This window comes from Salvia splendens, chromosome 11, assembly GCF_004379255.2.
Source record: "Salvia splendens isolate huo1 chromosome 11, SspV2, whole genome shotgun sequence".
In the NCBI taxonomy this organism is placed as follows: domain Eukaryota; kingdom Viridiplantae; phylum Streptophyta; class Magnoliopsida; order Lamiales; family Lamiaceae; genus Salvia; species Salvia splendens.
The window spans coordinates 1,690,145-1,704,252 of record NC_056042.1 but is presented as its reverse complement, the minus strand read 5'-3'; the positions used below and the strand labels follow the sequence as shown (position 1 = coordinate 1,704,252).

The 14,108-nt window shown below is 32.9% G+C and overlaps 1 protein-coding gene across 1 annotated transcript; it reads right to left on the bottom strand.

Annotated features, from left to right (window-relative positions):
• Positions 1 to 1,379: 1,379 nt before the first annotated feature.
• LOC121756040 (ras-related protein RABB1c-like) lies at positions 1,380 to 3,127 on the bottom strand. The gene is made up of 6 exons (XM_042151496.1): positions 3,060 to 3,127; positions 2,761 to 2,900; positions 2,586 to 2,668; positions 1,678 to 1,882; positions 1,524 to 1,595; positions 1,380 to 1,412 (listed from the first exon to the last, which is right to left on the bottom strand). The coding sequence occupies exons 1-6, from the start codon at positions 3,109 to 3,111 to the stop codon at positions 1,380 to 1,382; spliced, it is 585 nt and encodes a 194-aa protein (XP_042007430.1). The 5' UTR covers positions 3,112 to 3,127.
• Positions 3,128 to 14,108: the final 10,981 nt, after the last annotated feature.

The following is a 14,108-nucleotide window of genomic DNA, read 5'->3' as shown; positions in this document are numbered from 1 at the left end:
TAATCTTATTTTTTTTGTAAAGATTGAAGATTGTGAATATAGAAAAATGATAGATAGCTTTTTAAATTTTTATACCTTCAATCTCATAAAAAAGTCGTAATTTCTTTTTTAGTCAGTCTTAATAAAAATATTACATTTCTCTTCTTTTTAAAAAAGCAAATCATCATTAATATAAAGTAGTACTGTTTTTTTTCTTTATTTATTAATATATTTTATTAATTATTTTCTGTTTAACACAACAAACGAAAGTTCCTTAAATTTCAATACACTGACAATTTCTTTCTGATGAAAGATATATACAACGAATTATTTCTTATTTGATAATTGCATATGTTAATATATAGTAATAAATATAAAGGTGAATTTAACATAATTATGAAATTTAGTCAAATTTCAATCCTAATACTGATCGTAATTATTATACATCAATTATCAATATATTAATTTAGATAAAACATATTATAACACGTTGTAAGCATGTTAATTGTATTATCAAACTGATAAAGGTTTATCTGAACATAAAAACATAAACTCTAGTTGTCATATCGAATAATGTTCTTGAGAACTTATAAGCAAAATAAATTTCTTGATATTGTTATTGGTTTTTAAAATTATAAAACACACTCAATTTGATCAAAATTGATTGTAATATTAAATTAGGCATTATCGGGGGACACCACACGTGATACGGAGGGTAAATTGGGAAAGTGAACATTTTTTTTGTATCCCTTATTTGGCAGGTTAATTAACCAATTTCCCATATAAATAAATCAAAGAAAATTGAAGTTGTCACAGGTGGCATGTGAAAAATATCTGTGACGAAAGTGATTTTGCACCGTTGCTTATATTTTCTAATTTCTTAATTACTTTTTCTTCTGTGACATTAATAATTGTCGAGATATATTTCTAGTTTCGATTGATTAAGAGTGATGTTTGTGGAATATGATTTTTCTATTATATTTATTATCAGAATAAACAAGATTATTAAATAAATAAGTAAAGAGATAAAAAGTAGAAGAAATAATTAAATACAAATAAAGAGAGATAAAAATAGTAAAATATAATAAATTAAATAGAATAATTATGAACCTCGTAGTAACCCTTCGTTGGTAACCAAAAATCGTTGTGTTAAATTGTTACTGACTTCTTTTAATTTGTGAAGTTTGATAATCAGATTATCTCCAACCATTGCGTTTGGTAATAAAGTGACAAAACCAAATTTATTAATTATATTAAGGTTTATTTTGTCGTTGTCACTCGTCAACTACTCCAATCAATTTATTATCCTTTCAATAATTCGGAAATAGAGTAAAAAATAGTTTTGCTAGTAGAACATATTCTCATACAATAATTAACAAAATATTTTTAGTAAAATCAACTCAATCCGCAACAAGCTCCACCACCACCTCGCCCTACATTACCAATTTTGATTCCACTCTACAATAATTAATCAACAAAGAGATTATTAATTTATCAATTAATTATCAAAAAATTTGTTATAAAATTGAAGAAAAATAACATACCTCGGCATTAGGTAGAACAAAAACTCCATCTTCAATATTCCTATAGATTGTTTCTGCAGTTCTGATAAATGCCTGCATAAAATAATACAATAAAACTCAATTATAAATGTTATAATAGAGAATTAATTAGTTTTTATGTGATGATATATTATACCTGATTCACATTTTGAGTTGTTTTGGCAGAAACCTCCATGAATTGCAAGCCATTCATCATAGCAAAGTGCTTACCTTCTTCAATACTCACAACTCTCTTGTGATCAAGCTCACATTTGCTACCTATCAACATTATGCTTGTTTTTGTATCTACATATTTTCTAACATCTTCCAACCAAGTAGGAATGTGGTCAAAAGTTTCCCTCCTGAAAAATGAAAAATAAATTAATGACACCCCAATCATGTAATCAAAATCAAATACTCTATTATGTAATTGATCAAGGATCTCTGATTTTGAGTGCCGAAAAATAATTATAGCAGCTTAGAGCCTCAAAGTCCGAACAATTGCTAGCAGAATGATGCAGCAAGTGAAGTCTATGAGCTATCGGTTTTCTTTCTTCACTTTGCTATTTTAAGTGAATTAGCATTGTTCTCTATTTTCTTTTCTAATTTACGTATAGATAATAGGCTATTGAGCTTAACTTTAAATATCAAAAACTCAAATCACAAATTCTAAATGAATGGGCTTGATATATGAATTTTGATTTTTTTTTATTATTCTTAATTTTGAAGACGTGTTGTTATATAATAAAGGACAAAGGGCAGGAAACAGTATGAAGTATGGTCAAATTTTGGTTCGTCTCATAACTTTACAAATTAGTCTGAAAAATCATGAAGACTGGAAATGTTCGCAAGTATAACATGGTGAAAATCCAAATTTCATGATTTTTTTTATTGCCGAACGAATCCAAATTTCACGATTTTTCCAAATATTTAAAACTACACGAACCACAGTTTGACAAAACTTAATAATTTTTCCAACAATTTGCTCTATAATAAATATTCTATATTACATGCATGTTGCTTCAAATATTCATACTATCAGTTATAAATAAGCTTATAGAGTACCTTGTTATGTCATAAATAATCAGCACTACAACAGCACCCCTATAGTAAAACCTTGTTAGGGACCTGAATGTATCTTGACCAGCCTGAAATTAAATGATAAAATAATAAAATGAAATTAACAATATATTTTGATCAATCAATTATTTAATTAATTGACTAAAAAAGATGAACTCACCGTGTCCCACACATATAATTTGATAGTTTTATTATTTATTTTTATTTTTTTGCCCCCAAATTCAGCACCAATGGTAAAATCATGACCTCGCCGAAAACCTCTACCAATAAATTGCATAAGCAAACATGATTTTCCAACACCTGCACCAATAAATCTCAGACATTAATCAAGCTATCATTAGACATTACGCTAACTTAAACTCTTTTTTCTTGTACATGCACTAACAAAAAAATATAAATATATTTATCAAAAAAAAAATATTCAAACCAATCAATGTATTAATAAGAAAAATCTAATACCTGTGTCACCGATTATTATGAATTTAAACAGATAATCGTACTTGGATGACATGATATTGTTAGATCTGCAATCTAGACTAAGAAATAATTCAATTAAGGATATATGGTGTGGGAAAAATTGATAGATAAGCAATGGAAACTAATTTATGGGATAATCCTTCTTATAGATAAAAAGAGAATCTAGAATACGAGTTGGAGTAGGCTTTTATTATGGAAATTAAATTATAGGATAATCCTTCCTTCTTACAAATCCCTTTCCTCGTCCAAGTAGGATATCTCATTATCGATCAAAACCAATTATTAATAATGGGTTTTATTATAAATTTATTATTGTTTAATCAGCGGTGATTGACACTTATCACTAAATTTAAGAGTAAAAAATCAGATACGTATATCTTATTTATGGAATAATTGATCCTAAAATAGTTTTCGTTAAACAATAATTTCCATGCCTGATCAATCCCAAATTAGTTTCCATAAAAGAGTAGTAATTTATCTTTTCCATTGTCTACAATGTTTATATAAAACTAATATGAGTCTCATTATTCACAAATCCACTCTTAAAGACCGAACTAGAAACCAAATTTGAGCTATTCATTTTTCTTAATATGGTGGTTATGATTAATTTATAATTAATTTAATATTTTATTAGATAAAAACGTTTTTTTTTTAATTTTTTTAATTTTTTTAATTTTTTTTTAATTTTTTTAATTTTTTTTACTATTTTTATTTTATTTTTAAATTTTTAAATTTTTTAAATTTTTTTTATTTTTTTTATTCAATAAAAACTTGCTAGAGTAAATAATGAACTATATTCACTAAATAATGAACTAAATGAATGTATGGTATGAAGTAATTTTGACATGTTATTGAAATACATTAATTATACAATAAATTTTAGTGTTAAACGTTAAGCGGTAGTAATGAACTATATTTACTAAATAATGAACCAAATGAACGTTAGTAATGAAGTAAATATGACATTTTATTGGAATACAATGTTAACTGTGTTAAACGTCAAACGGTAGTAATGAACTTATTACTTCATTCAGTCATGCTATTACTTCATTCCATTAGTTTATTACTTCATAATGTGTTATGACATAATTGTCTCTCAGTTGAAATTCGGTATGTAATGAATGCGAAAAATAACACAACATAATGAACTAAATGAACGTTAGTAATGAAGTAAATGTGACATTTTATTGAAAAATAATGTTAACTATGTTAAACGTCAAACAGTAGTAATGAACTTATTACTTCATTCAGTCATGCTATTATTTCATCTCATTAGTTTATTACTCCTTCCGTCCCTAATAATTAGTCACCATTTGACCCGGCACGAGTTTTAAGAAACGTAATAGAAAGTGAGTTGAAAAAGTTGGTGGTATGTGGGTCCTACTTTTATATATTAGTTTTATAATAAAATGTGAGTGTGAATGAGTTAGTGGAATGTAGGGTCCACTACCAAAAATGGTAAAAGTGAAAGGTGACAAATTTTCAGGGACAGACGAAAAAGGAAATATGACAAATTTTCAGGGACGGGTGGAGTACTTCATAATGTGTTATGGCATAATTGAAGTAAATTCGGTATATAATGAAGACGAAAAATTACTTCATAACATACGTTCATTTAGTTCATTATTTGGTGAATATAGTACATACTCCAACAAGTTTTTATTGAATAAAAAATATATAAAAAAATAAATAAATAAATTACTTCATAACATACGTTCATTTAGTTCATTATTTAGTGAATATAGTTCATTACTTACTTCAGCGAGTTTTTATTGAATAAAAAAAAATTAAAAAAAGTTAAAAAAATGTTTTTATCTAATAAAATATTAAATTAATTGTAAATTAATTCTAACCACAAGATTAAGAAAAATGGATGGCCCAAATTTGGTTTCTAGTTATGTCTTTAAGAAGGGTTCGACATTGAACACAGCTCTAAGTAATATAAGGTAATTCACCAAGCCAAAGAAAGTGGCAAAATTAATGTTGCCGTTTGATGACTTACTTAAAGTATTTAATGGTATAGTAAAGAACCTAAAAAAAATAAACAAAAAAAATATTTACCAAAAAAAAAAGAACCTAAAAAATGACATTACATTATAGAAAGCAAAATAACATCATACTATACCAAATTGATTAATTTGTTTATTTTATATACTTTCATCTCGTTTTTCAACCTCTCCTTTCCTTCTCTTTTCTTTCTTATTATAAACATTAATCCAAATAAGTATAATACGATATTGTTTATTACGTACAGTCTAACTTCATTTTGATTAATGTATAATGTCAAGTAAGTAAGTTATCTGATATCAGTTACCCAACGCTGAAATTATGATTAATTGTAAAATCAAAAAAAAGTTTTCGTTGACTTAAAAAATTATAATTTGACAAAAGTTTATAAATTTACATATAAATTACCTATACTATATTAATATATAGTACACAAATTCGAATTATACCATCTTCCGACTTTTACATTGATTAGGATTCATCAGAGATTTAATTTGATTTTCTGTCGTCGGTTAAGAGTTACTACAATTAAATTTTTCAAAAGCGAATTACTTAATTTTGGTCGAATTTGTGCCCATCGATGAAACAAGAAATTAGGCTTAAACAGCTCAAAGTTGGATTGAAGAGAACCAGTCACAGGGTTTGGACTGCATCGTTGATGTGCCGAAACATTTAGTTTGTGAAATTAAATGATATAAGGTCGATCTACGTTTGGATTAGATGAACATGGTACGTTCATTTTCTCTAAACTGATTTCCGATGAGTGAGAAATAATACATTATAATTAGTTACAAAAATGAAGGAGCTATTTGAAAAACCAAGGGATTCAAAACCAAGTGCTAATTATCTCATATTGATGGAGAGAGCATCATTAAGCATGTACTTAGACGTCACCAAACCGAACCGAACCGGACGAACCGGCACGGAACCGGAACCGGCGGTTCGAACCGTGCACCGGAACCGCCGGTTCCACGGGCCGGTTCAGGTTCAAGAATTGTTGGAACCGTAACCGGCGGTTCCGACAGCTTTTCAGGCCTATTTCCGACCTACACCGTAGCCTTTTCAGAAACCGTCAGCGGAACCGCCGGTTTTCGTCAGAAACCGTTGACGAAACCGGCGGTTCCGTCAGAAAAACCGGCGGTCCGGCCAAAAACCGGCGGTTCCGACGGTTTTTCAAATTTTGAATTTTTTTTTAAATTTAATCACATTTTCCCCCTATAAATACCACATTCCTCTTCATTTCTACTCACCTCATTCTTGTGTTAACAAGTCTTTCTCTTCTCATTCTCAATTTCTCTATTATCTATCCTCATTCTCTCTAATTGCTCAAGTTGTTTACGTTTATTGCGCTCATAATTTACTCACGTTGTTTACGTTATCATATTCACACAATCACACATTCACAATCACACTACTTACTCTCCACTCTCCACTTTCAACTCTCATAAATATCATGTCTTCGTCTCGCTGTGGTGGTGATCGGGGCAAGGGAATTGCCCAAGATCAAAGTGATACTCGTCGTCGACGTGCCCCTACTAGAGCACAAGTTGCGGAGGAGGTGGGAAGGCGAGCCGCTCTTCGAGCACAAGTAAATTCTAATATGTTTTTTTTAATTCATTTTTATTAAATTCATAATTTCATTTTTTAACATCTATGTGTGACGTGTCTATATGTTTTATTTTTGTTAGAATTTTTACTTAATTTTATAAATTTCGTAGGAGGAAGAAGATCGAAATGCGGCCTTGTTACTTTCCCTCGCCGACCAAGAAGGGGGGGGCATTCGCATTCGGCATCGCATTTCGAATACGATGTGAATCTATCATCAGACGAAGGCGATGATGGATCGCATCAATTCCCCCTTCTAGCGCCGGCCAAGTTGGCGAAAATGATGAGGAGGCCGACGATGATGCTCCTCCTCCTTCAGGACGACAAAAGAAGAAGATGCCTCCAAAGTTGAAATCCGATATTTTCACCAAACATTACAAGAAGGTACCGGTTGTAATTTCAAATCCTAATGATTTGACCACTACCATAAAGACAAATGAGTACAAAGCATATTGTAACTACTGCGACAAAATCTATCCATTTGGAACCGGTGGGGATATGGTACTCTCCATCGCCATTTGAAGTCAAAACATCCCGTGGAATATGGGCATACTATGTCCCAAAGCCAAATAAACTTCCCTGCCGGCTCATCGTCTCAAACAGGTACGCCTCTATTTAAATATGATCCCAAAAATGTTACCGATTCTATGGTAAGATGGGCGGAAATGAAGCATTTGCCGTTTAATTTTTTTAATGACAAAAAATATGAAGTTACTATGCAAACCGTCTTTAATGTTGCTACAAAAAGAATTCCCCCCTCAACTGCTCAAAGATCTAACAACCGGCAGTTTTTTAATAAAAAAATAGAATTAGGAAAATTTATTTCTACCTTGGGACACAAAGTTAATATTTGCTCTGATGTGTGGACGAATTCTTTCCATAAAAATTCTTACATGGGAATTTCATGTCATTTTATAGACAATAGTTGGACTTTAAATAAACGTTTAATTGGTTTTAGACTATTTCCTTCACCACACACCGCACAAGCAATTGCATCTTTAATTATTCAAGTTTTGAATGATTATGATTTATGTAACAAAATATTTTCGGTTGGTTTTGATAACGCAACCGCTAACACCGCAAGTATACCTGAATTAATCGCGGCTTGCTCCCCGGTGATAAGTGGTAAGTATTTTCACCAAAGATGTATATGTCATATTTTAAATTTGTGTGTACAAGATGCTTTGTCTTTATGGCAAAGACATATTCAACCTATTACAACAGCAGTATCCTTGATCCACTGGAAGCCTCATATTGGCAAGGCGTGGAAGAAGTATTGCCACTCGAAGAAAATAAGGTACACAATTTTTACTTTAGATGTGTCTACTAAATGGAACTCTACGTATGATATGTTGCATTCTACATTAGATCATATAGAATATTTGGTTGATTTTTATAGAACTTTCCCTGTAGATGATTTATATCTAACCTCTTCTTGTTGGGATCAAAACATGAGCTTATTTAAATTATTCAAAGGTTTTAGAAATGCCACCGTTGAGTTATCGGGTGTGTATTATTGCACATCCGTTCGTGTTTTAGAACATTGCATGTATATATCACTTGGTTTTAAAACTGCAATGAAAAATTCTGTAAATAATCTTGAATTAATGTGTGTTTTATATTATATGATTGAAAAATGGCTTAAATATTTCAATGAGATCCCAACGGTTTTTTTGCTTGCAAAAGTTTTGGATCCAAAATGGAGACTAGTTGGTACTTTAAAAATTTTAGAATTTTATTACAACAATTTGGCTACTATTGATCTTGAACCACTCCGAGCTTTGCAACCGAATGACGAGGACGACGAGGACGACAACAACATAAACCTAGCCCAAACATTCAAAATAAACCTCCCCAACCTCCCAACCCTACAAAGAAATTTTGAGTTCGACTTGCGGGCTCTCTTTCACGATTACGAAGCCAAGTACAACAGTACCCACCAAGTGAGAGCTAGACCTCCCCGTCAAACACACAACTTTGGCTTCTTCCAAGTTGATGACCCCGACGCCCAATCCCAATTGGCGGACCTATACGGCTACAACAGCGGAGGAAGGACGACAAATTCGACAAGTGAGTTAGATTTATATTTTGACTCACACTTTTCTTTCAATGATGAAGAAGGGGGTCCCATTCCCCAACAAATCGACGTCCTAGATTGGTGGGGATCACACGAGAAAGATTTTCCCATCCTTGCATCAATGGCCAAGGAGATCTTTTTCGGTTCCGGCTTCCACTGTCGCCGTCGAGTCCGCCTTTAGTGTTGGAGGCAACGTCTTGGACGACAGAAGAAGTAGACTCACCGGGCAAAACATGGAAGCCACCATGTTACTTGATGTTGGTGCTCCGCCGAAATTAGAGACCAAGAATCGGATTGGGACAACCAAGTAGTACAACCCGACCAAGACTTCTACCCCGATGAAGAGTAGGCCAATTCCTCCGTTCAAGCCAAATAGGTAAGCAAGGTAAGAGAACTACGTGGACTTTGATTCCAAAATGCAATTGAGCATTGAGGATACGTAGGCATCTCAACTTAAATTTTAAATTTAAGTTGAGCTCAAGTCCTTTTCCTTTATTTTTTTTTCTCCCATTTGTTTTGAATATGTAATTTGTAAATTGTAATCAAGACCTTAAGTTTTGTAATTTATAATTTTTAAGTTTGTAATTTGTAAATTTTAAGTTGTAATTTGTAAATTTTAAGTTGTAATTTTAAAGTTGTAATTTGTACTATAGTTGAAATTTGTTTAAATAAAATTGCATTTGTATATCGCATTATTCTAAATTTATTTGGGCAAGTATATTTACATTTTGAATTACAATGTAAAAAAAAAATTGAAACGAACCGCCGAACCGGCCCGGAACCGGTCAGGAACCGCCGGTTCGGAACCGCTGATTCACGGTTCAGGAACCGGAACCGCCCAAGCTTGGACGGGCCAGTTCAGGTTCACGTAAATTTTGAACCGGAACCGGCGGTTCCGAACCGTGAACCGCCGGTTCCCGAACTGTGGTGACGTCTACATGTACTCCTTTTAATAGGCTAAAATGTTGCATGTAACAGCGGCGAATGCAGGTGGGGTCGCGCGGGGTCGGCCGACCCCACCGCCGTCCCCGGAGAACCGCCGGAAGACTCCTCCCAACAGCCCCCGACCCCACGACATCCGCAACTCCGCCCCATGATTCATCCTCATACCTCAAGCAGCGCAGCTTTTCCGATGACCTCCATTGTCATATCCTTTTCCCTTCTTCTTCTTTTTATGTAATGGGCTTAGGTTTGGGCTTTTTATTGATTAAAATATACAATCAATACTTTTCTTTTTAACAATTTTATCTTTATATAAGAGTTTAAACTTTATTTATAAATAAGAATTCTCGATTTCTAGTTTAGTTGATCATCTTTTAATCATGTTTTCTTACTTTTTTACTTTTATTTTTTAGTAATTTATTGATTATATTTTAATCATGTATTAGTTTTTACTTTTATTTTAAACTAGTAGTAACTAATAATTTTTTTATCTAATTTTAATAAATATAATAATTGCTTTAAATCATTGATTTTAATTACTTTTCATTTAGATTAATGGATACATTTCTTTTATAAAGATTTTGCGCTTTCATCTGTTCTTCTAGTACTAATGTTAAACACGACTAAAAGATACATATTTATAACTATTTCCAATGAAATAACTTTGAGTTAGCTTCAAAATATGAATACTCATAGAAGTCAATTATCGTGCTTAATATAAAATAGGGATATTTCATTTGTAATGTATTTTTATTACTATTTTATATATTTATATATTATTATATTAATTTTCTCGTCCGACCCCACCATTTTTAATTCCTGGATCCGCCATTGGCATGTAATAGTTATAGTAGATTAAGATGAGCGGTAGAGTCCACACACGTTCACCATCGTCGCCTCACCGTGGCCGCACGCCATGTCCAAATGCCCCATGCGCCGTGTACTTTGGATCTTGGGTCTTGGTCTTTGGGTGGTCGTTAGGCTTGGTGCTTGGGCTTAGTCCACGCCCAGCCTAATCTTTTAGACTACCTCACCAATCCGAGTCAGAGTTTACCATCATGGCTTGACTATAACCGCTGGGGGTTACAAGCCGTTACAATCGCCAGAGCTGGAGCTAGATGCGGAACCTGGATGGGCGTATCGGGACATGATGTGCATCTAGGTTCATTCATGACGTGGACATCGTTACGTGTCAGCCACGTTGGCTTTGCTGCGCCAGGTGACTATGTGACTCGCTATTTTGACCAATAAATATGCATGCAAATTGCGAAGGAAAAGCTTCTCCAAGACTGGGAAATGGGATTCCTCAACAGTCTAGTAGATCAAATCATTGTTGCCCAGTTGGAAATACTTAAGGATTTGAGATGAGGGAATGCTTCATTAACGAGGTTCCACTCTGGTCCCATGACCCAACTATTGGCACGTTGTTGAAGTGAACACAACCACTTAAAGACAACTGAGTGGGCTTGTAAACGCGAGTTCCACCGCTAGATCTCCCATCATTTTTGTCAAAAGAGCATTTCTGTGATTGGAGCTTACTTAGGGATCCAATATCAATTTTGAGACACTCGTTTGACAACTCGTCATAACTTATATGCAGTTTCTTGACGTTGGGGATTCTTTGCAGACGTCCTTACTGAAGCACAAGTTCACGACATCCACAAGTGTGCGCAGGTTTTTGCAGAACAAAGTCATCACTTGTTGGAGGAACAAGAAGACAAATTTTGTTGTACTCAAGATGCCTAAGATGTCTCATGTTCCATATTTCAAGTGGTGTCATTGTTCTTCCAATGACTCCTTAGAATGCAGGCTGCCAAGTCTCCAAAAGGTTCGAAGAAGGTACCATGAGTTAACTTGCTGAAAAACAGTTTCCATTGGATCACCTTCAACAAACGATATTTGGAAGGGAATGCGCCGTATTTTAGTATCAATGATTGCACAGGTGCTTCTAATTGAAAAGTAGCAAAGTCGCCTTTGATTATCAATGAACGCTTAACTTCTTCTGATAGTTCTGTTGTTGTTGCTAAGCCTTTGAAAATCAATGAACACTTTTCTGCTGATAATAAAGCATCAAACACCCTAGTGTCCTTTGATCCCTCTCTTTTTTAAATGTACGATGACAACATTCCATGTCTGTAACATCTAACAGACTCATCACATGTAGGAACTTCTCCTTCTCAGCTTCCCTTAAGCATACTTCTCTTATAAGATCATGAATGTAACCAACTTTAGCTATTCCATTCCATCTCCATTCTGAAACTGAGATGAGATCTATGTCAACAAGATATTTCATGTAATCCTGTGCAATCTCTTCTAAGCTTTGGATTTTGTTTGGTCTCAAAAATCCCTCAGCAACAAAAAGTTTGATGAGTCGGGATACACCAATCTGTTCATCTTCTTCTAAAATTCTCATATAAAGAAAACACGGTTTTAAATGGAGATGCAAGCGAGTATAGCTCAAAGATAGTACATTCAAGCAAAGACCACCACCATCATCATCATCTAATTTCATAATTGAGTTTATGCCTCTTAATACATTCTCTCAGTACTCTTTTGAGTTTTGACCTGCTGGATTTTGCAAGAAACCCCCGATCACAACTGTTGACAGTGGAAGTCCTTTGCATTTGTGATAACTTGATTTATTATGTATATGGTATAATTAAGTGTTAAATTAAGTGATGCAGTTCCTCAGTAGACGTCGAAATGGGCCGAAAACGTTATGTGTTAGAATTACTCGAAATTTGCACGGTGCTTGCAAATCGAGCTGAGAAGTCATTCTAAGATACCATATATATAAGGATAAACCCTAATAATTGAATAATTTATATGTATTTTAATCGCATTGCTGCTTCTGTAAAAGAATGACTTGAAATTTGCTCGGTGACTTGAAATTCGCACGGTTACTTGAAATCTGCACGGTACCATAAGTATAAGGTTAAACAGTAATAATTGAATACATGAATAACACACGAGATGGACTGAGCTTAATATCTTTTCCGTCACAACTCCATCTCTCTCCATCTTTCTTCTTCGGGCACAGCCACGCAACCATCTAGAAGTAAGGGGCAGCCATGGCGATATTGGCGAGGATATTGGGTCTGTCATCTCTAACATTTGATCTCTCCTTAAAGTTGTAGAAAAAAAAAGTTCATCTTTCCTTCTCAACCTTTAACTTCGTAGAATATATTTATTCTATCACCTCATGTATATTCATTTGCCGTGGCGAATTCGAAATGTTTTGGTCAAAATATTGCATGGATCCTATTATGCTCGGCTCTTGAGATTTTCTGCCCGACATTTTAAGGTGTAATTATGCTATGAGAAGATGAGAAAATTAGAAAATGGTGGGTTATATAAGGGGTTGATATGTGTAATTAAGGCTGGCCAGAGTATTACAGCTCATATTTCGATTTTTGATAATAGGATTGCTCTTGCCTGACATTTTAAAAAGTAATTATGCTTTTAGAAGATGAGAAAATTAGAAAATGGTATGGAATTAGGGGGTTATATAAGGGGTTGATATGTGTAATTAAAGGCTGGCCAGAGTATTACAGCTCATATTTTTCGATTTTTGATAATAGGATTTATGTAATATTGTTGACGGCTGTTATTTACTTACCATACAGGCAATTCATTTCATTCTAATTAGTGATATAGTGTTGCTAAATAGCAAAAAAAGTATGACCAATTTAATCACACAAATAAGTAAAGATTTAATTTGGTCTCGTACACCTGTCACACAACAATAATAGAAGAAACTGCACTCATCCATAATTAATAACGAATACAAATAACAATGTGCACAAATCTCTAACATTAAAAAAAATCCTCATCTAATATCAAATAGTGGACACTCCACAAAAATAATTTAAAGAACATATTCTCTACATTAAGATTCTTGCCAAAAAAAATCAATTAAAAAAGGCAAGGTCCAATTACAGAATTTAAAGCCCAAAACTTATAGTAGAAGAAAAACATATAAGCCCTAAAATTAATAAGAAATCCCTCGATCCACAAAAAATAGTTTCAACGGTAAATGATATAATTTTATTAACTATACTTTCTTCGTCCCATAAAAAATATAAATAATTAATATTGAAAAAGAATTCAGACAAAATTGGTAAAGATTATTAGTAGTGTTTAATGGTGGTATAATTTGAATAAGTTAATGTATAAGGCCTAAGGGTAATAAATTGAGACAACTTTCTAAAAATGGAATGCACTTTTTATGGGATGGAGAAAAAAGAGAAAGTACGTATGTTTTTATGGGATGGATGAAGTATAATTTATTTGATAGCACTGCCTTTTACTTTTATTGATAACATTGCACATGATAAATTAGTTTCATTATATGAATGAGTACATAGTGTGGTTTTTTATTTATTTTACCGTTGCATAGT

Bases quoted from the DNA above. Each gene is read 5' to 3' on its own strand.
- LOC121756040 (XM_042151496.1), bottom strand. From the start codon at position 3,111: ATGTCATCCAAGTACGATTATCTGTTTAAATTCATAATAATCGGTGAC. The intron at 1,596-1,677 runs GTATAATATATC...TATTTTATGCAG, and splicing joins CAACTCAAAATGTGAATCAG to GCATTTATCAGAACTGCAGA. The intron at 1,413-1,523 runs GTATGTTATTTT...TTGGTAATGTAG, and splicing joins TTGTTCTACCTAATGCCGAG to GGCGAGGTGGTGGTGGAGCT.